At 44.9% G+C, this 27,501-nt stretch overlaps 1 protein-coding gene across 1 annotated transcript in view; it reads right to left on the bottom strand.

Annotated features, from left to right (window-relative positions):
- Positions 1-592: 592 nt before the first annotated feature.
- The window catches only part of LOC144175111 (putative G-protein coupled receptor No18), a 132,254-nt gene continuing 105,345 nt past the window's right edge, over positions 593-27,501 (bottom strand). The window contains exons 3-4 of the mRNA XM_077704192.1: positions 4,227-5,121; positions 593-1,427 (exon numbers count right to left, since the gene is read on the bottom strand). Of these exons, the coding sequence (XP_077560318.1) occupies positions 927-1,427; positions 4,227-5,069 (1,344 nt within the window). The 5' untranslated portion in view covers positions 5,070-5,121 and the 3' untranslated portion in view covers positions 593-926. The remainder of the gene's footprint in view (positions 1,428-4,226; positions 5,122-27,501) is intronic.

The following is a 27,501-nucleotide window of genomic DNA, read 5'->3' as shown; positions in this document are numbered from 1 at the left end:
GCGGGCCACAAAGTGAGTACGAGAGCAGATAAATCGACCATAGTCGTCAACTCTACCAATACGCGATGGCTGCAGTGGGTTGCGCCGCAGCACGTAGGCAGAATATTTAAGCCATTATAAAGCCTTCGGGCGGATAGCGAATCAAAGTTTCAAAAGCAGTGATTCCACAGCTATTTGCGAATGTGCGGGGATATCGAATCGTACCATGCGCTGAACTGGGCATTCATGCTTTAGCATTCCAATGAGCATTAACTGGTGTTGTAAGATAGTCGTTCTATCTTTTGCTGAGGGTGAATAAAATTGCAGGAAACTATTTTTCCAATATCCGCAAAACTCAACGCTTGATTCAAAATAGTTCACACGTGAAAGAAACATTTTTCTGCTTGCAATCAACTGGATAGTTTTCCCCAAATCGCGCTTATGGCTGCCGCTACGTTACTATTTGTATCTTCAAAATTGTGCGCATAATAAATGTGCCGTCCATTTTTGTATCAGCATGCGCTGAACGTTTCTCATCGCCTGTCACAGAACAGGTGTCAGAGTCATGAAACAAATGCCGTACGTACAGAATTAATAGCCTCCAACAAGCAACGCTGTCCACTCGTCACATGTTTGTCCGCAACAACACTGCGAGCGACAGCACACTGACACTGGAAGACCCCGTGACGTGTAGCCCTCAAAGAGGACTAACGGCCAAAATCATTGTGGTTTGCGTCGTACTTTCGTCACGTGAACCGTATAGAAGCAGCATAATTGCCAGTCACCATAATGTTATCTCCTCCATCGTTATCCTTGCTTTACGTCTCTGTCCATTTTCAATGGCACTGTCACCTTGAACAAGACACACACCTGGTTCAACGACCACCACGCACATCACGACTAGAAATTCGCGTCACGCACACTTGTACTTCATGGAGCCATCACCCTCAACGTCGGTGGCGGCACAGGATTTTCAGAAACGCCTTGCGAAAGTCATTGTTGAACACGGTGTATATGACAGGATTGAGCGCGGAGTTGACGTAGCCCAGCCAGGTTATGAAGTTCACTGTCTTTGCCGCGATACTACAGTGCGGGCAGAAGGGCAAGATGACGTACATCAGGAAGAACGGTAGCCAGCACAGCACAAACACTCCCATCACGATCCCCAGCACACGAGCGGCTCGCCGCTCCTTCGAAAGCGAAATCCGCTGGCGCTCTTCCATGTACTGCCTCACATTGGGCACAGGTCGGCAGGCAGCAAGACTGGCTGCGGCACCGTTTCCACCGTTGAGCTGGGCCTTGTTCCGCGCGTCTAGTAGCTCATCCGTCCTTATCGCAGTCACGCTGTCCATATCCGGGTCGATTGGGCTTTGCTCGGTCTGCGGCGAGTCAGCAGATGAGTTCTCGTGCGCAGGCGGTGGCACAGCGGTCAGAGCAGATGCTTTGACCTAGAGCAAGGCAGTTTGAAAGAACATTAGAAACAGGCAACATTTAGTGCAGGGCTCCCTAAAGTAAAAAAATAGCGCGTATTCAAATTCAACACGTTTCACAGGGCAAAACTTGCGTTAGACAGATCCCTTCACAGAAATAAAAGAATGTACGGGCGGATACTTCTTCGTGTGTAAGTTTAAGCATAGCACATAGAGGCCTAAACATTTTGATACATTAAAAATGCCCCAAAAATGCATCGTATCAACTTTGCCGGCAATACTGGTGAGAGCCCACAAATCTGAAACTTACCTAGTAATCACATGAGAGGGATGAATAAGGGCAATGGGTGACTTGATTCTAACAAGGAGGTCCAGATGCTGTGCACCTCTGGGTATTACATTCTGGTTTTGGTAATCTTTTTCCATGAAAAACTGATCTGTGGTACACACAATAACTGGTCACAGAATTGAATATGTGAAGCCCCTGTTTTTACTTGCACAGCGTAGGCTGGCTCAAATAAACACACTTTCATCGTTTAGCCGGTCGATAAGGCGGTATTTCTTTTATACAGGGCGAAAGAAGAAAAACTCCCATGAGCCGTCTACGGCGGCCGCAACAAGTAAAGCAGGACGTCCATACGAGGTGATTTTTGATTGAACGATGGCCAAGATTGGGATTAAAACCAGTATCGGTTTCCGTTCTGTGAAATAACGTGCTTGGCATGACAGGTTATGGTTGGCTGGGCATTCTCTAATTCGCAGTAATTGGAATTCCGCCTTTATTCCATATTGTGGGCTGTAAAATCCATCAGAAAAGCCTACCAGCACAGATTTAATTCGTATCAATCATTACCTCAGGTGACCGCAGTGTATAAACGCCCTCCGCGTTGCCGGAGACACTCAGATGCGATATGCTTTTACTTCTACTTTGATGCTTGCCTGGCTCATTTCTGTATCGTAAAAGGTGTGTTTGCACCAGACGAAGGGTCGGCTGATTCGAGACTGTGCCCGCAATCAGTCGGTGCTGAAGGCGACACCACGCCAACGAGAACTCGCGAGTGCGTCACTGTCAGTCTCCACGCTTTCTGCACAGTCCCTCGAAGAGCCATTAATGTTACAGAGGAAAAATGTCGAAATGAATAGAGAAGGCATTTCCCAAAAACAAGTACACCAACTTAAAAAACCAGCGCTATCGGGAATTCGTCGTTGCAAATTGCAAAATACTATAACTAGTGCTTCCGACCATAACCCAACTCTGCCAGTGGTGGAAATATAGAGTAAATAACGTGTAGCGAGTTCACGTTTTTTAGTTTTACATTTAAGGAGGTAAGATGACTATTTTTTAATAGCGCTCATGCAGTGAGCGCGCGCCCAAATTCCCCCGAACATCTCGTCTGGAGCGACTGCTTTCCTTACAGCATTCGTAAATGGAAATTTGGAAAAGCATTCGGAAAGGCGTGGCCGTGCTGCTGACCGCTGTGCTAGTTCACCCAGAGCAAAAAGTGCTTCCCGCACCTGTGTTTTAAAAGTTTTTGTTGGTGTTATATCCTATGTGCCCATATTACTTTTGCTGGATCCCCCCCCCCCTTTCAATTGGCCCTAGATATTTCCGCTAGCGTACCAGTCAGAGAAGCGACTTGGACTAAGACCTTCACACAATCTACGAATTAACAAACTAATGTGACATTCGAGCAGGTACAAACGTTTGGTGGATTATTTTCAAATGAGCGAATTGCGACGACCTGCCGGCAGCCGGCCGACTAAACGCTTGGTCGAGTGATTCTGTAGGAAGGTTGGTTAGCCGTGCAGCAACGCAGTAGCTATTCCATCTCGTTTTGACGTTGTACGAAACGTCACTGGAAATCGGCAAGGAGGATGCAGAGAGTGGTACAGCATTTTAATTTATATTTTTACTGGATAAATTACGTAAACGCAGCGAGCGTTGTCGAATAGTGGCCAGTCTACAAACGCCTACATGGCCAGCCTTCAACTTCCGCTCGTAATCCCGGAATGTTTACAAATCACTTAAGTATCCCTTTAACGCTTGTTTTGCTACATCGTAATTACGAACCTGTTCTTTGTGTGGAGTTTTGTGGCCCGCCCACAACAAATGTTACCTTCACAGACCGTCGCTGCGCCAGGCATAGCCTACCGATGGGCTTTACAGTACACTGCTCTGATGCCTACAACGCTTTCCTATAGTACACTGCTTTAATAGTAGGCCTAACGACATCGTCTCACTTTATGTTGACTTCCTGTTTTTCTACATTTCCAAAGCATTTTAGCATTCAAATCTATGGTATGGTAAAAAAGTGTAATACAAAGTGCCCAATAAACACCATACGGCTTTAAATATTCTATGTGCTGCACATGCCAACCTCAATAACAGGACAAGAACTTATCAAGATTTACAGTCGCCGTACAAATATTGATACGTTAGTTGTTTCATCATTTTCAGAAGATGCAGAGGAAATCTATCGAGCCAGCAAAAGTCTGAAAACCACACACTCCATAGCAAGAACACGGCGCTGTGCTCGTGCGCCTTATACCTTATAAATCAACTAGGGCATGGCTTCGGAAAATTAGACCAGTGAGCAGTTTACAAATCCGTTGAAAATATTGACTAAAACGGCGCCAACTAATTTGCTGATTTTTTTTCAAGTAGTTAAATTTCGAAAAGGTTGGGACGTCAAGAAGTGAAAACAAAATTTATTCATGTGGATTTTCATGCACTTTTCTAACTCTAAATGCCGCGAAAGCAGACATTAGGCCGACCTTCAACCAATACTAAATGTAAAGAAGCATAGGCGGCCTAACCTGTAATGTCGCTGCTACAGCCTTTGCCCGCTTGCGCAGCCGCCGCCTGGTGGCTAAGTAGATCTTGATGTACACGATGGTCATAATGAACAGGGGTGCGAAGAAAGAGCCCGTGGCGGAGTAGAGCACGTAGCCACGTTCCTCAGTCAGCTGGCACGGGGTGGTCTCGGAGAACTGCTCGGGCCAGTCGTTCCACCCGATCAGTGGTGGCACCGAGATGAGCCCTGAGATGGCCCACACAAGCAGTATGGAGAAAAGAACTCTTCGCAGCGTGCGCTTCTGCGCGTAGTTGATAGGATCGTGGATTGCCCAGTACCGGTCCAGGGCAATGGCACACAGATTGAGGATGGAGGCTGTGCAGCAGAGCACGTCACAAGTAAGCCACAGCTCACACACGTGCAGGCCGAACACCCATCGGCCCAGGATCGAATATGCCACGTTCAGCGGCATCACCAACAGCGCTACCGCGATGTCCGCCACAGCCAGAGAGACGATGAACATGTTCTGCACGCTGCGTAGCGGCCTGTAGGTGAAGATTGCGAGTACCACAAGAACATTGCCGAAGACAGTGCCGGCGACAATGGCGGATAGGATGAGCACAGTGGCGATGGCTTCAGGCAACGGCACGGCGAGGGAGTACGCAGACTGGCCGGCGATGTCCTGGCCGACCACAGGGCCGTCGGTGTGCAAGGTTTCGTTCGTCTCGTTGGCGATGTCGAGGAACGAGGCCAGGTTCCAAGAAATGTTTTCGTGGGATTCAAGCATGACGCCACTGTACATGAGAGGCGACGCAGGAGAGGTGGTGGCTGGCTGGGGTAGCAGACCCAGCGTTGTCGTGCCCATGATTACAGGAAGCTCGTGCGGCAGCTGGACCCGCCTCACCGTCGTAGATAGCCTGAAAGCACAAAAAAAACATTACTTTATAATCTTTCCATAGCTCTTATGGGAAGAAGACGTAGTCAATAGGCTTGCTTTGAAGGTGGACGTACAAAATTAACAGTTTGATATTGGCGGCTATGTGAATGACTGCACTCATACACGAAAATATAAGTCACCGCTGTTTTCACGCGCAGGGTAAATGTCAGACAGACTTTCCGCTGGTTCGAATGCAAGACATTAAGCCACCATGGTTTTCACAGGCTGGCCAAATGAAAGACACGTTTTGCGGTGGTCCACGAACGTAAAAAAGTCTTTTAATTATCTGCGTGAAGCTCTCAAACAATACTCTTTTAATAAACCATTCAATAAATGATATAACATACGCTAACATAGAGTTCATATTTATATTACTCGTTGAGAAATCCTTCAGCGGACAACCTGAAAACAGACGCGACCATCGTGCCCTTCCATAATGAGCATAGTAGCTCCATAAGAGAGACTGATTAGCTGTTTCGGCAGCATGCGCCGTGAAGAGTCTGTGTGCTACGGCAAAGCGTGGAGGTTATATCAAGCCGACGTGAGCTGCGGTGTAAGAGCTGGGTAACGTTCCAAACATTTGAATAAATCAGTGACACATAACCATACAAAAGCATGTACTTGAAATTAAACTAGAGAAAGTGGCACGTGTCTTGCTTCTTCTGAATACGAGTGAAAAGGATGGCCTATGCTTAAACCAAGCATTATCAAAAGAATAAACACGGAACAACAAAAGTCGTAAAGTAAAATTTCATTTTTTTTATTGCTCAATAGCACGCGCAAATACTTATGAACATTCAAGGTTAAATTAGAACAAAATTGGAATTACCCGGGAACTACTAGAATGAACTGATTTTGGTTGCGCCCAAGCAGCGAGGGAGAATAACAGCTATCTTACAACACAGTAGTTCTTGCTTTAAAAGTGAGATGTTTAAATATTTGATGTCTCTGTGGCCTCTGTAGCGTCGGAAGGTTAAACCTTATGAATAATTAATCAATTTGCATGTGCCCGTTTTGTCCATAACGGCAGATGTGATAAACGCGTGACACGATAAAATTCCCAAGGAGATTTTTGTTATAGTCAACGCATACGCATTTCTACCTATCCACCCAAACTTGACAATCCGTCTGTAACACGCGAGAATGGGCGCGTGACACCAGGGACACTAGGACCAAACCAATAGCCATTGCACACGTCGCACCACCACATAGCACGTGCGATAGCATTACAGCAACGTGCGGTAGTTTGCTTGACAATGGGGTGCAGTGAGGATGCGTGTGCGCAGCGGCGCTATCATGTGACGACTCCCAAGAGCGCGTAGCTCGGGTGGTAGCAGTGGCGCCATAGGCAAATTCTTCTTCGGTAGGAAGCGTACGTAGGGAGATGACTTCAAAAAAATTCAGCCAAGTATCTCACAATGCTGCCTCAGGGGTTTATAAGGCTTTAAGACACGCAACATTGTTCACCCTAAGTTACCCGGAGCATCGAATAAATTTCAGCAAATGCAACACCCCTTTCAGACTAGCAATAATGGAGGTTATTCTCGGCTTTGGCTATTTTTTTAACCCGTTTTTTGGGGGAAGTAGAAACTGCAGCCTTCAAAATCAGCCCTCGCGACTACGGTAGCCGAGAAAGATACACCAAACTTCCGTTGCTTGACAGCATGAATTAAGCCGTGGTTAAAAGTGACAAATGACCGAAAACATCATCGCGAGCGGGTCGCTGTGGCTATTCAGTTTCGGCAGAACCATTAGGCTCTGCGATAGTGGTTCTTCGTTTACTGGGACTAGGGAGCATCTTCCTCGCAAATGGCGTTTCCTTCCGATGCGAGGGCACCGGCAGCTCTAGTTGGGAGTTGCCACTCTTCCTCTTCCGGCTCTGCTCCTGATAAGTCGGAGAGGCGTTTAGCCTTCTATCTACGACGCCACAGCTTCATTCATCTGAGCTGGGAAACATTTTGAACTGAGGGCAGTGTCTCCAAAACGCTTGCGTCGTTAGGAACTTTTCCCTTACGTGTGCGCGTGCAAAGGTTAACACTTTCTCGCTTCGTTATTGCACGTTATCATTGCTGCGGACGCTGAATTCCATGTTGAAAATACGCCATTTGGGACACCCTCATACACAAAGTGATGCGTAAGCAAAACAAAACTGAGGTTAGAAAATGCGCAAGCATACACCCGTCCGTTGTAACCAAGCTCTTCAGAATGTTGTAAGTCCAAACAATAGTGACATTGTTGAGGCGGCCGCATTGGAAATATGGTACCACTGCCGCAACCTATTTAGGAACCCTTACGACTTTTCTAAGTATACAACAATTTTTAACGACCAACGACAACAGGCGTAACCCAGCAGGGATCGTACGAAGAACATGCTAATATTGGCGATATCTTCCTCATTCCAAACTGGAATAGAAGTGTTGCATGCTTAACAACGCCTTTTTAGCTGTATGGAACTACTGCCCGTAATGCGATATTTAGGTTCGTTAGGGATAGAATTCCCTTGCTATTTTAACGAACATTCATACGCTTAATTGCGAAAGTTTTTTAATTCCAGCTTTTCGGCCCATTGAGACCAAAAGCACCCTACCGGCATCTGCAGTACTGACACATAAGACCGTGAAACGGTGGACGGTAGAAACTCATTAAAAAACGTATTGCGTTAAAAAATGGCCCATTCAGAAGATGATAAGAACCTAACACAGGACATCCTGAATGCAAGTCAAGCACGCATGCCGGACACCACGTGTGTCATTAAAGTTTTAAAGACGATGATGTTTCTTGTGTTCCTAAATACGAAAATATGTCTGTCTGTCTGTCTGTCTGTCTGTCTGTCTGTCTGTCTGTCCGTCCGTCCGTCCGTCCGTCCGTCCGTCCGTCCATCTGTCCGTCCGTCCGTCCGCCATATATATATCCCTCAATTCAGCCTTCGGCAGAAAGTTGAAAGAAAACTGGAACGAGAGGCTCATATCGGCCAAATCTTTCTAAACCCCCAAATTTGGAAATATATTTCCTATTTCACCACATTGTTACGCAAAAACAAAACATTACGTATATATGAGGCAAAACATCGATATATAAATTGTATTTACGGCACTCTTTTAATTCAAAATACGTGACTGGTTGATTTTTGTGACAGTAATTAAAAAATGGCCGAGTATAAAAATATTTTAACGCAAAAATAGAAAGAGAGCTTGCGACTACTTTCGACTTCGTTACGGCGTTGCAAGTACTACCGTAGTGAAATGGTCCATCAGCTTCAGCGCACTGTAGCGCACGAAAATTGAATCCATTTTAGCGAACCTCCTGGAGGGAAAATAGCGTGAGAGGTGGGCGAAGCGGGGAAAAGAACACAGGCAGTTACGTGGCGGTGGCGACAAACGACTGTCATCTTTGGACGACATTCGCGGCGGAGTTAGTAAATACGTGGCCATGCTTTTTTTATATGCCTATTTTGTTGTGATGCCCCATTTAATGACAGCAAATGTAATATTCTTTTTGAGAAATTCGGCCGAAATATTGCGCAACGATACACAAATAAAAAAAGAAGCGAGATATTATGGTTATTTTTATGTTATGGACACGTTTTTAGAAGAATCACTACGGTAAGGAAAGTTCGAACAACGAGTGCAGTTTCTATGCACTACCCCGTCCTTAACCAAAGATACAAAGAACCTCGCGTTGTACATTGAGGAAGTTTTGGAAACAAAGCCACATCTCAACGCGAAACTTTTTCTAGATGTCTGCGCACTCACGCGGTATTTTAAGAGCAGGGCACTTCCGCGTTACTTATGCCTTATATCGTCGTACGTCTACAGTTACGCTGCCGGTATTTTCTGGTACCCGTTATAACGGCAGAGCGCGCTGCTGCATTAGCGCTTACCGTTGTTCTGGCCAACTCGTGATTATGGTACGTGCACACAGTGCAAAAGCATGGTTAGAATTTTTCTCCTCTCCGGTGTACTAGTACGCACTAAACCTCCTTTCTGGCGGCAAATGCAGAAATAAAGGCGCAGATTGCCGTGTTTAGAGTATACGAATGGTATTCGCCATTAAAGCGTGTCTCTGTACGTCACTGCAAAGAGCATACCGATGAGTCCTCAAGTTGCCTTCGAGCCAGTAGGCTTTTGGGGGAAACTCCACCGTTCGTAAAGCGCACATTGTGCCGAAAATGCATACATTATTCCATAGCTTCTCTCTTAGCTAGAAAAAACACCAAAAAAAGAACAATACTGCTAAGTTTATTCTGTGGGGTAACAATAACGCAGACTGCCACCCACATCGCGAATATTACGGAGCTGTATGCAATCGCTGGTTATAGCACTGAAGCTATTTCTAGAGAAAAAAAATTTATCGGAGAGCTATTCCGGACAAGCCCCGCACAAGGAACCTGAACTTCCCTGTTCCAAGCGATTGTAGCCCTGATTGCAGAAGCTAGCAAAATTTGGCTGCAGTTAGTCCCTTTCAGCGGCTGGTTGACTTGCATAAAACATGATGAGTCCTCCACCAGTTCTGTCGCAAACCTGCCCACTAGTGTGGATTTTGCTCGCTCATGCGTGCGCCACGTCGACAAAAAAAAAATTTTTTTTGTCCAACGCTTCAGTGGCCTGGAAACCAAGGAATTCTTTGAGGGAACAATATTTCCTCCCGGCGCACAATTTTGCTTCTATTCGTCCGTCTCTCACTTCCGAATAATAATAATAAAAAGAACCCAGCATGCTTCCTGTGCCGTCTAGCTTTCTGTTCCGAAGTTTATTTTTTGCAGTTTTCCAATACGCGATTTTTCTGCAAGGATCCCCTGATATTGTTTATTTTTGGACGGTGTTTTCGCGTTTTCCTGTGAAACGTGTGGACACAAAAAAAGCTCACCCATGTGGCGTATCCCCTTCGCGTGTTTCGAGGTCGTCGCAGAATCTTGTGCACAATTTTGAAACGATCCTTCGAGTGTTTAAGATTGAGCAGGCTTGTATGCGACCGAACTGATGCTGGTGGATTTTATATCGAATTTCAAAGAAAATACAATTTTGGCATTTTAGTTTTTTTCTTTATGTGAGTTAGGAGGTATACTTTCGAATGTAGTTTTTCGGAACTTCCAGATGTCTTCATGTGTCTCTCCTATAGCACAATTACTTTATCAACCCGTTTCTTACTACGGGTAAAAGAGGGGAATACATGTTTAAAGGGGGCTGTTACTTCCTGCAAAAGGGGCATTTTCCACCTGAATTGAGTTCACTGGCGCAAGCAGTGCAGCTCATCTTCAGTTATTTACTAATTTATATCCTCAGTTGCATTTTGCACTTTCTTGCATGATAGGGCACTAGTCTCCATCAGTTCAGGTTAAAAAATGACCCTTCATAACTCTCTCAAGAGGCCGTAATTCTGCTTACCGGCTCACCAACCACGCAGAAGAATAGGCACAGATAAAGGTGCTTCCCAAAAGTGAATTTATGCCTTTGAATTAAATGAACGAAATTTAAATAAGACATATTTTAGATTAGACAAATAATACGAGAATATTTAAATCAAAATAAATTAAACAAAAAGCAAGACATGGCCAAACACAGTTACGATTTCTAGTACTCGTAGGCCTAAATAAGTTTAGCGCTTATGACCGCGATGAAACAAAAAGTTATTGCAATTAGTATGTTTACCGAATTCAAGTTTTGCTCTTTTTTTACGACTGAGTACCTGCAATCACCACCATGGCATAAGTATGGTAAAGGTACATAAACAAATGTTTGACGTTACACTTATAAATGGTCATATAAGTCACACAAATATTTGTTTTTGCCTCCATATTTTAAAACTCATTCGCAACGACATGCTTCTCGACAAATCCGAAATACTAGGCAACCTACCAGCGATAAAAACTCCACAAAGTAAACGCACTTCCCCGGGTTGAGTGGTATACAGGACACCGCTATTTATACCATGATAGCACGGTCGTTCCTAGAAAATGTCGCTAGAACTTTGATACACCTGTAGGCGGCTGAAACGTTTGTACTTTTTGTTATTTGACTATGCTTTTGACGGATCTTGGAAAAAAAATTCCCCGCATTTCAACGAGGGGAAGAATGTGAAAGTGCGAATGCACGAGTTGAATTTGCGCGGTTCGGTAATGTTCGCGAAAGAGAGCTCACACACACACACACAACTACAAAGAAAGAAAGATGCATTTATTCACAGACACCTATTTGTGTTGTCGTTGTACTTGATTGCTAGAGCGGACCTCAGCTTTGAAATTTCGTGTCAGTACTCCTTTAAGCGGGTGCATTAGCCCTTCTCACGCCCGATTCCTGGCCAATCCCCCACGTGGGTATGTGCCATGTCAGCGGCCAGGCAGCGCGCGCCCATCTCCCCCCGTTGCTAAGGAAGACGAGGAGCGCGCGCACCCGCAGCTGTTGCTATGCGGACTACGGCGGCGGACGATTCAGGCTCGCTTAAGAAGTGCATTCGCACTTAAAAGTGCTGCCTGGGTTTTTTTCTGGTTATGGCATTACTGAATGCGATTTCGGGATTTCATACCCAAGAAATTCAAGAAGTTTAGGAAAAATGTTGCCGGCGTTTTTCTTTTCTGACATCCAGTATTTTTTCTGCTGTATTGCAGTTTCCCTTGACAGAGCTGCGGCAATCGTCGGGATGGTCAAGCTCGTTATTATGCACGGAAATTTCGAATACTGTATAACGGAATAAAAACAAATGCGGTGACAAAGGCATAAATAAGCGATATTGCTGTACCAAAGCAGCGTATTAGGAATGGCGTAATACTAGTGAATACGGGAGAAATAAGTGCCATTCCGTTATTCATGTTTAGGAACTATCAGTGTCATGCTGTACCTTTTTGTATACGCCGGCCGGAAAATGGCTGATTATTATTACTTCCTAATGCGAAATTTATACGCAGCCCGAACTGCAGTATTTTGGGCCAAAGCGCATAGCCGCTGTGTCTCAGGGAGTAATTGCCTTATTAACCAACGCGCGGCGGTGCGCTCTACTCTGCTGTTTTCTCTCAGCACGTCGGCACCGCCGAGCATGTTGTATATCTTGTTTGAACCTACCGCGTAGATTTCACTTGTGTCGGACGAGAAACGCAACGACAATTACGGCGAGGAACCCAAAGCACGAGTGAACGTGCAGCACGAGTTTGCTGGGCTTCTGTGCTTTCTTTGAACGTTAAACAATAAGGCGCCTGCTTTCATTGATGCCCTGTTTTGCGTTTCATTTGTTGGGCGCCACTAGACGCGGAGGGCGGTTTTCCCACACGTTACTGGCGCCGGCTCGGCATACTGCCCTCCCCCTCACACCTCCGGAGAAGCTACTCGCGCCGCATTGGCAGACAACTCTGCCCCTCACAATTTTGCACCACTGTCCTTCTCCGTTTTCTTTTAGTCTTCTGTGTTCCCATTGTTCGCTCGGCTACGATGCCGCCACCGCCACCAAACCACAGTAGCGGGCGCCTAAGTGCTGCGCCTTAAAATTACTAAGGGATAGCTGTACCAAGATGAGAACCTCCATTAGGAAACGGCCAAGATCCAGGTCAAGAGGAATTCTTCTAGTGTTCCTTGAATGTCGTAGAGCGAGTGCAGCGAACAATTTACCTCTAGCATGTCTTATTACACCTTCTGCGCAGGTTACACCCTGATGACTATTTAGTAGAAAAAAAATTTTGTGTATAGCATAAACTCTACTTTACCTGTGCGGCCCAGCTTTTATGTTACTGCTGCGGTATAAGTTGCTCATGCGGTTAAATGCTTGTGGAACTACAGCGGTTGCCGTAGGAGTCTGAGCACGCGCAAATACTCTACGCCGTAATCAACATAGGTTGAGCAAAGAGCAGGGATAGTGGCCTGGGTACAGCTACAGTCGATTCCATCCTTCCGTGCTGCCCCGGCGTCATAACTGCAGGCACACTTGTGCAGTTTTTTTTTCTTACTCCATATGTTACCTACGAGCGAAACGTTGCTTTGCATCTACCGTATCATAAATATATTATGAGGCGTGGACAACATCTCATCACCCTCATTAGAGTTAAGTAGAGTCACGAAGAAAAAAAAGTATCAGTTCGTTTAGAGAAGGGCGCCCCCTTATTTCAACATGAACGACCAGGGTATTTCCTACATTTATCTGATGGCTGAGTGGCGGCTCCAACGTCTTCCCCTTCGAAGTTCATACTCGTCGAGTGCACTATCATACAAAATTGCTTTTTGCACCATTTCACAAAAATTTGTGCATGAAGCACTTCTATATACGCTTAGATAATTTCCAAGGTACTAAGGCTCCCAAATGTCAAATATTCACCGCGTAAACTCATTTTACTCAGTCAACAGAAAACTGGAGGCATATAGTGAAATCACGCCATCGGAGCTGCCAACGATGCTAAAAATTAGTGGCTTGGAAGTCACTATGGCATCCTCCAAAGTCCTTCGATTCACAAGAGATGAGGGCACAGCGCGACGCCCTGTCGGTGCTAGGGTTTTCAAGTGTAGGCGCTTTTCCAACCGGATTTTCATTTGAATGCTAACGTCTACAAGTGCTCGGAAGTAAAATGTTCAACTCCGGTTGGTGCTTGCATAATCAAAATAATCCCTGTAACCAATATCAAACCTGCTATGAAGCCTTAAATTCTAAAAGAGAACATAATAAAAAGTCATGCGCCAATCGCACTCGCCGAACAGTTGGGACAACGACGTCACCTTTGTTGAAAATATGCTTAACGCAATGTCCGACTTCAACTTTTCTATTTTTTGCGCTCATAGTTCTATTGGCTTTTCTTCTTCCCTAGCAGTTTATGCGGCTTGTATTAACTCATAATCTAATAGATTGGACTTCCGCACAAGTGGGTCGTCGCTGCATACATCCCTAAATTTACCTGAAAGATGGCTCGAGGGAAACAGCATAAATAAGTGTATTTCTGCCACATAAAGTAAAATAAAAAGTGGGTTTAAAATTAGGTCGGAGAATCGCGTCAAGAATTTGGACGCGAGATTTATATTATAAAATATATATTTTGCACAAGATCACCTCATGTCACCCCAGAGGACGACCCTGCTCCATTCAATGAAGTGCCTCCACACGAACGCTGCATGATTTTTGCAAGAGGATAAGCAGCAGTTATATTGACGGTAACCCAAAAGGACGCGCACGATATTCAAACCAGGGTTAGGTCTAAAATGTAAGTGACTCGACGGCATAATCTGAAGCGATCTCACATCGCGCACCACCGCTCGCAACTATTCCTTTGCACTTGCTGAAGCATAAGTAATAACACAAGGCACAAATGTTGGATACAAAGATTAATTTAAAAGGAAAGCAGAAGGTACCTTTAAACGCGACGATGTAGAAACTGAAGAGAATGGGGCCTATTTGCATAAATTGGAATCGATAGCTACGTTGAGGCAACAGCGTTTACGGGCTCTAAATCTCAGAGAACCTTGTCCTAGTAAGTTAATTATAATACCTGTCCTGGCGGCTCCAATTCTAGTGCCCGACGACTGAGATAGTAAATGATACAATGGTGAGCTTCTTATTGCACGAAAAAAATAAAGCCCCTTCCTCAAGAGAGAAATGGTGAAAACACAAAACTTTCTCTAATGCAACCTCAAAGTCAGAAACCTAAGCTGCCTGGAGCATGTCGGAATGACGCAATCGCATAGACGTAGGCTTCATAACGCCACGTACCCGAATTTCGACTACGGAAAGCGTTGTTTTGTTTTTTTTTCTCTTGAGGTGCTTGATATGACGTTGCTCATAGTCATAATCACGTTGTGAAACTATTGCTTAAACTTGCTATCCTCCAGTGCGTTTACTCGGACGAACGATGCCATTAGTCGCGCACAGAAAGCTTCCCTTTAAACAGAACCAACACTATCTGGGCCGCATTTTTATTTTCATTTCTGTAAGAGAGCTGATAATAGGTCGCCAGAAATTCTTTGAATCCTTGGCGAGCCCCAAACAAGTTTTTAAACATACCAATTGATCCCGGACTTGATGTTATATTTAATGGGACTACATTTAACTACAATATTTGAAGCCTTCTCATTGAACAAATGCAATTGCATCGGCTAATTTCTTAAGCGATGAGTCGTTATACCAAGCAACGTAAAAAGCAAGTTTTGCAGGAGAGCACTCGGATTTTGACCGGCGTGACGAACATCTGTTACATTGTTCTTTTTCACTTTGGTAGGACGCATACCTTTTCAATATGACCCCACTGCATATTGCAAAACAGTGCCGTATCTCGTTCTACAAGGACCTTAGGTACATTTTTAGCTAAGTATTGATCAATAGTTTCCCCGGCAGTTGCTTTTTTGTACTCTTTTGTCCTGTAGCCTCCACAGACATATAAAAGTACATGGTACTGTAGTTGGGTAATAAAAAAAACGTAAAGTTACGAGCTCCTTTTTTGAACAAAAGGACGCTGAGCTGTCACCCATGTTGGCAGCTACTTTCACGTCGGCCCCTTGTGTTCACAGCTTCTTTTACGTCAGTTCACTTTAATGATCACATTTTGTTGCGGTAAGGGATCTAATTAGAGAATACTAATTTGTCTTAGACTTCCTTTCCTTTTTCTAGCATAGAGCCCTCATCTTTCTATAGTGCATAATGTGTTTCTCTTGGAGTTAATTTCAATAAATGTACGGCGCGATGTAATTACTAGTCGACAGAAATGCGTCCTGACATCTCTCACCGAGCGCACTCACTGTAATTGGTTTTTTATCTCGGCGCTGCTTCTCAAATGTTTCTCTTTATTTTTGGTTTACATATGTTTCCTTCGGTAGGATATTGATCTTTTTGTCATACTTGCCCGGTACGTTCCCATTGTCGAGTCAGATAAAATAACTGGGATTTAATAAATAACTAAACCCAGTTCGACCCAGTGTAATATCTGCTGAAACATCGAAGCTATGGTTATTTTGTTCAGCCTCCGACGTTAACAAGTTCAATTCTACGGTTACCGCAAACGAACCGGAAGTTAAACGACAGCGCTGGGAGGCTCCATCAACTCTCTCTCTCACTTAGCGGGAGGGGGAGAGGACCAACTTCTGCCATTCCACTGCGCCCTCTATCAGTGCGTCCGAGAACCTGTTTCTACTAGGACAGAGGCAGGTCTGGCAACCTATTCCTAACCTTGCGTGACGCATGAACTTCAGCAGACGAACAACAATGCTGGAGATACAACAGCTCCGCTGTTGTATGTGCAGCTGCTGTATGTGAGCTGTTATATAGCGAACTTAGCCATCAGCAATTCGTCGCTTGGCGCCAAGAGATTGGTCTTTGTACAGCGGCGATGCCACGCCTGCGAGCACTGACAGGTCCAAAGACGCTCGCAGCTGCCCGCACGAAGTATCTTCTAAGCATGCTGACGGTGGCCCTCAGAGCGTGAATCACCGCAGTTATCTCACGTGGGTACGTTTTATGTGTTAATTGGCTGATTGTATTTCTTTGCTGCGTGTGAAGTATTTCAGACGTTAAACAACCCTGCTATCTGCTATTAAAGACGGTGTTTTTTCTTTCCCTACTTTCCCTAGGCGGAAAAAATATGTCTCTGTCTGTCTGTCTGTCTGTCTGTCTGTCTGTCTGTCTGTCTGTCTGTCTGTCTGTCTGTCTGTCTGTCTGTCTGTCTGTCTGTCTGTCTGTCTGTTTTGGTTTTCTGCGATAGCGAGTAAAGAAACTCCCCGAGAACAATATTTTAACTACAAATATCAGAACTGCTCACGCTCAAGACTCGAGCTCGATGACAGTTCAAGCCCAACAGTCACAACATGTACCAACAGATGGCGTTCAAGCACTGCAATCGCGGTTAAATGGACCTAGAGCAAGCATTCATTCGGTTTATCATGGGAATAGCGAGATAAGGGAGGAGTGTCAGATGTGGAAAGGGACAGAGGAGACGCTGTTACGTTGCAGGCGCGGCAGAAGCCCATCGCCTTTTGACGATAATTGCAACAAATCCAAACTGTACGCGGCGATTTTTTACACTAGTACTGGGATAAATGAGAGTGCATGTTGGACAGTGTTTTAGACCTGTTATGCTGTCAGAGTCCGTCATGACGTTTGAAGCTGTCTCGATCTCTGGTGCTGTAACCTCCTAATGCTCTTCATTGCGGCGTGGATTGAACCGGTATATGTTTCCCCTGGCTCCAGTCGTACAAAGATGCGCATGGATTATTACATACAAACACACATTTTTGCACCGACCGAGCAGTATGAATATTCCTTCTTCCTCGCAACCATAATAAATTGGAATGCCTCTCCCAGTCACAAGTTTCGGTCAGCACAAGTCCTCTGGTCCATTTTTATTTTCCTCAACATGTGAAATTTTCGCTCCTATTTGTTCCCATGCCCATTTCGACGACTTGTCGTATTCCTTTATAAACGCCTTGTATTTCTTTGGTTCATGCTTTGCCTGCCCTATGTACCAGACCTGCCTTTCGGATTGTTTCTAGCTCCATTTCTGTACTACTTTAAGCAATATTCTTTTTTTTTGCTTTTTGTTTTCCTTGTTGACATGTATCACCCAACAATATATCCTGTACCCCACTCCTGCTTGAGCCTAAGAAAGGGCCTTCAGTATACTGTGCATAATTTAAAATTACACCTTTACGCAATTAACCAACCGTTCAAGCTTCTGCGGCGCAAGTAATGAACAATGCGGTCGGTAGCAGCTGTCAACAGAAAATTTCAACCCGCCGCGCGCAAGAATACGCAAGCTAGTTTTTTGCTAAGCGTGGTAAGACAAGCGACCAACTGCCACCCGGTGAGTTGAGTGAATTGTTTTAATATGCCTTCGTTATACAAAAAATGCTAGACGGTCACACAAAACGGAGTTGAGAACTTGCGCATGCGATTTGGGTGCCTCTCTATATACTTAGTGTAGATGAGTTTTAAAACGCGTTATATTTGGTGATTTATATTTTATTGTGGTAAAAACACCTCTTGATTATAAAGACAGTTTGCCTCAGGAACTAATGAAGGAAGCTGGCTCATATTTCACTAAAGCTGTAACTTTATTGTTATTATATGATTTACGAATACTTGGAGGGAAAAAATCGGTTCGTTGGCACGTACGAGCAGAAAGCACGAATTCCTTCCTCTGGAAATCAGCACGAACCTTCCGCTCTCACTCAGGTGCGCCGGCCATGAGTCAAGAATTATAGTTGGTTACTTAATTGTTGAGTCGTGGTCCTTTTTACGAACCCACCTTACAAACAATTATACACGAAGTTATCACAAAAAAAAACGAAGTAAGCTCACACTAACGCGTAAGACTTCAAGATAGCGCAGGCGTACACAACCTTCACGGCCATCATGGTGGCTTAAGTCTACGATTGCTGCCGATTTTCTTCTTCTCATCTGCCGCAAGGACATTTACTCCATCTTTGTTGTTATAACGCCGAAGAACAAGCAAATCGAAGAACCAGGACAAATGAACGGAACGCGCACACTTAAACTAGGCGCCTGCAGGTACAATGTGCACCCTATTCCGTGTTCTGTGTCGAGCAGGTGGAGCGATTCCGCTTCCCACACTCACAGCCGAGTGAGTAAGCTGTTTGGCTCTCGGATGCTAACTTACGGTCGTAGCTAAGTGCATCAGACGACTGACTCTAACGAAACTAATCTACCAGACGCAGGTAGGAGTTCTGCCGGGGATTTCTGTTCTTTATATGGTTACATTGAGTTTTGTAAAACGCCGGAATCAACAAATCGTTGAGCAGCTTCGCTGTTGAAATATACCCCTAAAATGCGCTCAGTTTTTTCTTGTTGCAAGGAATGGAAACGGGCTATCTTTACACTCAGCTGCCAGTGCGGCCGAAGTTCAGCTAAAGACCGTTGCAACTCAAGCTAGACAGCTGATTGTAACACAAGCAATAACGACGTATGGCAAAAGATATGAAGTTTAGATCAGACAACGGCTAGGAATCGTAACTGGAGAAATAGTAAAATTAGGTGAGTCAAATGGTGTAGCTTACGAAACATTATGAACGTAAAACAACTTGCCCAATTTGATATTGTAGACGTTTACGTTAAAGGTTTTCTCTAGAAGCGTTAGGAACTGCTCTCTGTTGAGTTGGAGCGGACCGTTTTCGAATTACCTTCTGTATCATCACAAAACTAGTTACGATAGTAATCTACAGAGTTTCAAAATCCATACACTTAGCTTAACATTCTTTTGTTGATTAACTTGTATCCGCATGATTCACGTGTGCAATATGTACACATGCTTCATATTGCCGCCACCAATATCCATCAACTGCGTTAGTTCACCGAAAAACCATTGGTGCGCATAATTGGTTCACCCATAGTTAAAACCGAAGCTTGCACATTAGGAATTTCACGTAAACATACATGCAGTATTCGAGAAACGGCATTTTTTCGTCCTACTAGATTTTGGTGTTTTTCTATTTGAAGCTATCTTACCACGACTATAATTCGTTATATTAAGCCCACAAGGGGTCTTCCGTTGTTTACGTCCCCGATTTTGCTCGTACTTTGATCAGAGTATTTTAGTGCTGTTCATGCCAAACTTACGCAAGCAAGCCTCTGCACTATGTTGATTGCGGGCAGTCGGATACTTGCAGATTTTCTACAGAAGTATACTATATCTGCTTTGTTGGCGCAGTGGCATGCGGTAAGATTTTCAGTTGGTCTTTGCGTTCTCAGCATAATCTACTCTTACGGTAATGCGCGCATCCTTCCCGTGCGACACTACTCGCAAGACGTAAATCAGTCCTACAACAGGCCAGCCGAGCATCGCTGCATCGCCAAGGCCGGAATTTCTAATATGTATGCGCATATTTCGAGTCAGCATTCTGTGTGACCCCTACGCAGCACCCTTGAATTTTCGATTCGAGAATATGTGCTGACTATTTCCATCTTTGGCTCACCCTACTTATTTCCCGTATTTTTGTTATAAGCTCTGCTCCCACGTCATAAAACCCGAAAGCAGCATCGGTCTTTCATTCCTGTGCTTTTTTTTTTTTACATGCAGTAGAGATAAATATTTGCGATCAAAAAGGCGCCAAAACCACAACAAAACTATTCAGAGGAGATGACGAGCTTTAGAAAAATTTTCTGATTCGAGTAACGAAATCAAAGGGAGGTGTTCTTCAAACCAATCGCCTTTTCAAACCACCTATGAAAAGCAGTCGTCGTCATGGATGGCTAGGAGTCCCTGATAAGGACGCGAGAATTCTATCCTCCACCCGGAAGCGCACGCCGCTTGGCTTTTCACGGAGCAACGATGAAGAGGAACGAGCAGTTGCTCTTATCATTCGTGACACTGGGGGGACCCACTGTTCTCTGTGACAGCAGGAAGGAGCCAACCGCGTCAGAGGCTGCATGCGAGGTGCATGCATCTCTGACAGTCTCGGGAGGTCATATATTTCAAGCGAGCAACGGTCTGGTAGGCGCGACAAGCGAAACTTTTCAATACTAGGAACTAAAAACGCTTCGCTGAGCTGTCGCGAGCGAAATATCTACTATTTTACTCCAAAGTAAAATGATAAAAGGCAAAAAATTGCCAGAAGCGATCTTGAGGCACAATTTCGGCTTAGGAACGGAAAGCCCAACTATCCTGTGACTCCTCAAGGGGAAGTTTCTAAAGTATAGTTGACTTCACGATGGGCAGGGGGATCTAGTGCGCCTTCACGCATGCAGCTGAAGGGCACGGTTAACGTTGTCTGCAACCCCAGAGCGGATTCTCGTTGCACAATCTTTTGCTAAACAAAATTTTGGTAGTGGAAGTTGCAATATCTAACCAATTATTGGTGTTAGCTTCAACCAAAAAAGTAAGACAATAAAATTGTTACGGCTATAAGAACAGAAGGACATCCGCGAATGAGAAAAACAACAAGCTGAGCTGTGACAGATGCACTGCACGCCCTACTCTGACGGAAGTGCAACATCTTAAACCTAGGGACACAGGTCAATCTAAGGAGTACAGTGTGGAATATGGGGCTTCTCGTGAAATAAGGGTCACTATCGTGTGGAAGAGAAAAATTTCAAGCAGGAAAAACGTACCGCTTTGTTCAGTGTCCACCGCAGTGAGCAGAAATACGGGTGGACGTTACGGCAAACACCTTCATACATACGGCTCCACCTCAACCAACTACCATAGGCAAGAGTGTTAAAAAAACTGACTTCTAAGCATGGGTTGAGTAAATGCAGTCTTAAAACAACTTCCGTTGTGCCTCCAGAAGAGAAATGCCACGAATAAGAATATAACGTCCGAATTCTATGCTTAATAAACGGGCTTCATTTCAGACACTATATGTCCAATTTAAACGGGCAATTTGTCCAATTAAAATTTAAATATAAATTTGTTTTTAAATTCGTTGAATTTTTAACGCTTTGCCTGAGCTAGGATTCGGGAAGGAGACTATTGCCCCATAAGCGAAGAAAGAAATAATGCGGACTTGCATTCAAAACACAAGCGCTTCGAGGTGCCATACAGAAAACTAAAAACGAAACTCGAACTTTAGCCCGTCCTGCCACGTTTTGCTCTAAAGTCAGTTGGAAAGCTAGGGTCTACTAAATTGTCCTCTCTCTTATCAACCTTAATTTCTCTAGGGATTACCGCTAACTCGACGATCGTCACCGTTAGGGCAGAAGTGTGTCGGCTTGCTTTCTTTAGGTTCGCAATTGCAGGCCAACAATCCCCATAAGGCTTGCCGCTTTCTTCGAAAGAATTGAAATCCAATAATCGAATCATGTGACGTGCTGCGTGTGAATTGGGAAAGATTGAAATGGCTTGATGGTGAAAACGGCAAAACGCGCCTCACAATCGAAAACATACAGCTCTCTACAGCAATCCAAGGCTAGAAAAACACGAACTTTTAACTGTTTTCAGCAAGCTAGAAGCGTGTGGCGCGCACGGCATACCGCGATGCTTAACCACATCGTACCAGCAAAAATTTTAAAACGCTGGGTTTATCAGCTGTTTTTTTTTATGGCCGGCGTATTTAAAAGACGGTTACTTGCTGGGTTTTTCTTCACATTTGTTTAGATGGCAGTAACCGATTTGAAATACGTGAAGAGCTATTTTGCACTAGAAGAAAACAAGAACCTAATTGCGGCTCTGTAAACGTGCCGTAAATTTTATTCTACTTACTTGTATCATTATGAAAAATAAAAAAAACGGCCAATGCGGGAAATCGGTTACTTTGTAATTTCTATTTACCAATCTTATCAGTTGACGTCAGAGCCTCAGAATTCCGTAAATAGGGTAGATTTACACTACCGAAACTCTGAAAAGACGTTAGTACATAACGAGCTCGCTCGAAGCCGGCGTCAACTTTTGCGAAGTTTTCTAACGCCTTGAAAAAATGCAAAAAAGATTTAGTCCTCATCATCATGCAGAAAAAAAACTGCAAAGTGAAGTGGCTGAACTGAACAAGATTGCAAGCAGCATCGGCAGAACACTCATCCAAAGGCTTCACCTCTACGCTGAAAAAAGATAACACGAACCGTGCGCTGGTTCGTGTTAACTTTTCTTTAACACAAACGAGCGCGGCCCACCCATTAAAAGCTCTGTTTATGGTTTTACTGTGTAGAGCGGATCAGCGGCTGTTTTGTGTCTAGCGCCGCCAATGAAATAGATTGTAGCGTGCTGCTTAACCTAGCGCAGAGGGTGTGAGCTGAGAATGCCAGTTTCAATAATCATATCCCGGATTTTGTCCGTTTTTAACACTTCACACTCTTTCTTCGCAAAAGAAGCGCACTGGAAGGGGAACAACCCACGAAATCGGCTGTATAATATAAAAGAACACTTGAATAAGAAAATAAACCGAAAGAGCAGAAAAATCGCAAACGATTCGACACCCGTATTAGAAGAACATATAACCCCCGAAAGCACAGCCAACGAGATATATTAATATTCAAATTGTGCATTCGCACTGACGCACTGGTGTACCATGCTTCATCGTCAACAGTGGGAAAAGAAAATGCTTTAAAAAGATGGCGAATCCCGAAAACGCGCTTTTCCAGATGGGCGAAAGAGCTGGCAGCCGAACTGAACACTTCGCAGTCCCTCGGGTGCGGCTTACTTCAAGAGAAAAGAACGCATGAACGCCTCTTCTCACCTCGGGCACCTCTGCTCACGCGTTTTCGCACGCACGCACGCGCTGAGCGGGAGAACTGAAAGGAGTGCATTGTTTTGGGGTGGCAGCTGAGGAAGGGTCTGGAGGCGGCGTTTCGCGCACAATCTAGGCTCTATTGCCGGGCACGCATTCGAGAAACCTTCACTCGCAAACTCACAAACGGGTGCCGCCACCTTTTCCTAACTGCGTCGGTTGATATCAAAAAGAAATAGAAAACACCCAGAGCAGCTCCTATAGAGGATTGCCGCTCTGGTGGCGCTAATTTATCTGTGAACACATGGGAGGCCGTAAGGGAAACAGTTGAAGCGATAATTTTAGCCTCCAATTGCGCCGTAGGCTTTTCTAAGGGACCCCCGGAGTAGGAAGATGAACGGCTGGGCCTAACGCATCTATATATGTAGAAGTGCGGGGTCTGGGTTCGATTGTGAGCGACTGAACAAGGCTCACTTATTTTAGACCTGAATTTATTTTGTCTGTTATGACACAAAGGCAGTCTTACTGAAATTCAGATGTGAAAAATGTTCAAATCGCCACAGTTTTACCGTATTATGACTATATAGTTATTGATATGCATACACCTACCACTGCCTAAACACCCGTCATCTGCGAAAAAATAAAGCTAAGCGTTTTACAACCCGGGCCCACCATCGGTAACTAGACTCTGTTACTGGTTTCGCAAAGCGCGGCATGCTATTTCCCTTTATATATATGGGTCTGTGTGCGTGAGTGCGTGTGCGTGTGCGCGTGTGCGCGGGTGTGTGTGCCTGCGTGTGTGCCCGCGTTCGTGTGGGCGTGTGTACGTGCGTGCGTGTGTGCGCGCGTGTGTGCCGTAGTGCGTGCACGTGCGCATGCGTGTGTGCATGTGTTCATGCATGCGTGTCCGTGCGTGTGCGTGCGTGAGTGTGTATGTGTGTGTGTGTGTGCATGTGTGTGTGCGTGCGAATTCGTGCGTGCGTCCGAGTGCGCGCGTGCGTGTGCATGTGTGTCTGCGTGCGCGCGTGTGTGTGGGCGTGCGTGTGTGCGTACGTGCGTGTGTGTATGTGTGTGGGTGTGTGTGTTTGTGTGTGTGTGTGAGTGTATGTGTGTGTGCGTGTGTGTATGCGTGTGTCTATGTTTGTATGCGTGCATTCATGCGCACGCCCGCGTGGAGACAAAATACCTCATGAACAGCGCAAGCAAATGAAAGAGTAAACATTAAACATTAAGGTTGGTGACGTTTTAGGAAGAGAACTTTTTGCTATAGGGTAAAGGGTAAGCTGAGTTCAGTGTTATATGTACCAAATGTAGCATGGGAGACGGCAGTACAAGGGGGGGTGAACCATGTTCATACAAGCGTGTCATGGGTGGAGGGCAGCAAAAAAGTAAGGGAAGTGGAAGGGCAAACGAGAGAGAAAAAAACATTTTCAAAATCACGTTGTTGAAGCATGTGCGAGAATAGGAGAAAAAAAAACAATCAGCTCACGAATTTAAATACTAGTTTCAGCGTGCGGAGGCAGTAGGGGTAAAGAAAGTTGTCAACAGAAGACATGTCAATGTACGCATACCGCGTACATCTAGCAAAACATATCCCTTCTAACAGATTCAGAGTCACATAATTCAAACATGAGAGAGTACTAAACTTGGGTTGTGGTGGTGGGGCTAAAGGCAAGTGCACACAAATGCAGTCAGACCATGAGTTTTGAGAGGAACTGAGCATACATTGATATACAAAGCAACCAGGAACAACGGTGAAGGAAAAAAACGATCTGCCAGTTACTGTATTTTCAACAGGTGAGCAATTTCAAGCGATGGCCAATTTCTCGCTGCCGCAGCACCGCATTGTCGATGCTGCCCCTGCACGTCTGGTATGATGCCGTCAATACAAGAAACACAAAAGGGCTGGGACCGGCCCCCTTCACAGCTTTTCTTATTCGTTCGGCAAGTATCATGATTTCATACAGCACCCCTGGGGTATTGATCGGATAATCAATATCTGCAAAGTGTTTTGTTTCACCTCGGGACGGAGGTGACTGTGGTATTCCATCACTTCTTCCTGTCGTGTGACGCCCTATTTTATGCTTTTTAGCCTCTGTTCCTGATTTCATCTATCAATATAGTAATGTTCTTGATCTACTTCTGCTTTATTCTATATCTAGGTACCCTCTTATCCTGATGGCCAACCAATTGTCGGTTTCGCATTACACGTTCATTCTACTACAATCGGCCTTTAGGCCTCTTTCTTTACTACTTCTTTACACTCCTTAATTACGCCTCGTCGCTCGCTTGCAGCCCTAAGTTTACATGTCCTACCAGTGTAAGCGGGCAGCTATTTTTTTCTCTACGGTAGTCAGTACAACCTAGTTCAGAAAGTTCAGCGAAAAGCTCGAGTGCGCTGGTTCCCTGGCGGAGCACCGCATACATTCATAAAAACAAATTTACTTCCTGCCCGCCTTCATGCTCCAAAAGAAAGCAGGGCGATTACGTCCGCATCGCGTGAAGCCGTCGAAGTAAAACGGAATATGAAGCTGCCGCATCTAAAGAGCACCACTGTTAGCACGCGGGAAGCCGCTAACTGAATTGAGTAAGTCCTAAAGAGGGGCGATCAAAATTCAGGACGTGGAGCACGATGAATGAGTGATGGCAACTGTTCTAACGAAGTGCTGTTGGTTGTTCCTTTTTTTTAATCAAACCTTCAGTGCCAGTAATTAGCCCATCCTGCTTCTTTTTTGTTCTCCATTTAACACTGCGCCCAACGGCTCCAGCCAGCCAAACATTCGCAGCGGACTCATTAGGCAGAAAGCTTCTACAAACAGTTGTCCTAAATGAGCCTGGACTTGACTGTTCTCCGTACGTAACGGAACTCCCGTAATAAGCGCCTCACTTAGATATTCTTGCTTTCCAACGGATTTTTTTTTTCTCTCGGTTTCCAAAACCATTAGGCACGCTGCAGAGAGCCGTCATGTGGTCTGGCAATATAAACACCATTTCGAGGGCGCGAGCTGAAAGGCTCCCAAGCGAGATAACGTTGCCATTCTGAAAAAAAGCTCTGTGTTAGGTGGTCAAAAATTTGTCTGAAAATCAGCACTTTTAAAAGCAAACTATGTGGCTTCTATGGTACTCCCCAAATAGCTCGGTGCACTTGATAGCCTTTTCCTCGAAAGTGTTATTCTAGGACAAAAAAGAATGTTTGGTTATGAATTCATAACATTCCACAACGGCCGTGATATCTGTATTACTTGAAACCTGCCGCCCGTGGAGAGACTTGTGAACACGAAGTTATTCAAGGTAGATAAGTCACAGCAGTACAGGGACTGATAAAGCAATTTCTTTGCGCGTCAAATTTGGACAGCTTGATGAAGTCGTCATGAACTGAAGCGATTTTAGGAGGACAAAGGAAACTCGTGTTTTTTTTACACTACTTTTTGGTCAAGCAGTTTCTTCGTAAGCACGCTTCCCCACATTGCGTGCTTCATTAAGCAGGGCAGTCAACAGATGGAAGCACACTGGCGGGCTAGTTGGTCTGCCATGGTGGAAATAAAACTGCGCTAAAAGGACAGGACGAACAGAACAAGACACACCACACAGCGGAGTGTAGTACGCTGTGTGGTGTGGTGCGCGGTGTGGTGTGTCCTCTTCTGTTAGTCCTGTCCTTGTAGCGCGATATTGCTGCCATCTACAGATCGACCATGGGGACAACCCTCTCTTACACTTATCTTGACCGCCGTCGCCATCTTACCGACATCTGTCTACGCCTCCCCACGCGCGCGTCTCTCTATCCCACCTGATATCGCACAATTGCGCCAGCTCTATAGTGGTCACCTGTGCGTCGCACTAAAGGTGACACTGTCTCTACAAACTGAACGTGTGAGTCCTCCGTCTGTGCCGCGAAGATGGCCACACTGTCTTTTTTATTTCAACATAGAAAACTTACACGATATCTAAACCCCGCCATAGCGTCGCCCATAAGCACCTGTTTCGTTGGACTTAGCTCTTCACAAGGTGTAAAGGCTCCGATCTTTTAAAATTATTCTTGTGCTCACATTGGTCTTGTATTCTGTAAGGTATTAGGCTTTCTATGCCTAGTAATATATGGTGTGGTATGTGTGCTGATATCCTAAACATAGCCCTTTATATTGTTTAGTGTGTTGTGTTTCCCTCTCGATGTACGTCGTAGTCCTTTTTTCCTGACTCTTTCAAGCCTTTTCGTTATTCCATATTTTTCAGGGCAAATCGCTACACCTATTTTCTCACTGGTATTTTTTGTTATCATCTCTATTACCTTCCAC

Source organism: Haemaphysalis longicornis, unplaced genomic scaffold, assembly GCF_048455015.1.
Source record: "Haemaphysalis longicornis isolate Haplotype H1 unplaced genomic scaffold, Haemaphysalis longicornis Haplotype H1 scaffold_3, whole genome shotgun sequence".
NCBI classification, from domain to species: domain Eukaryota; kingdom Metazoa; phylum Arthropoda; class Arachnida; order Ixodida; family Ixodidae; genus Haemaphysalis; species Haemaphysalis longicornis.
The sequence above is the reverse complement of the archived record's forward strand: the minus strand, read 5'-3'. Positions and strand labels throughout refer to the sequence as shown.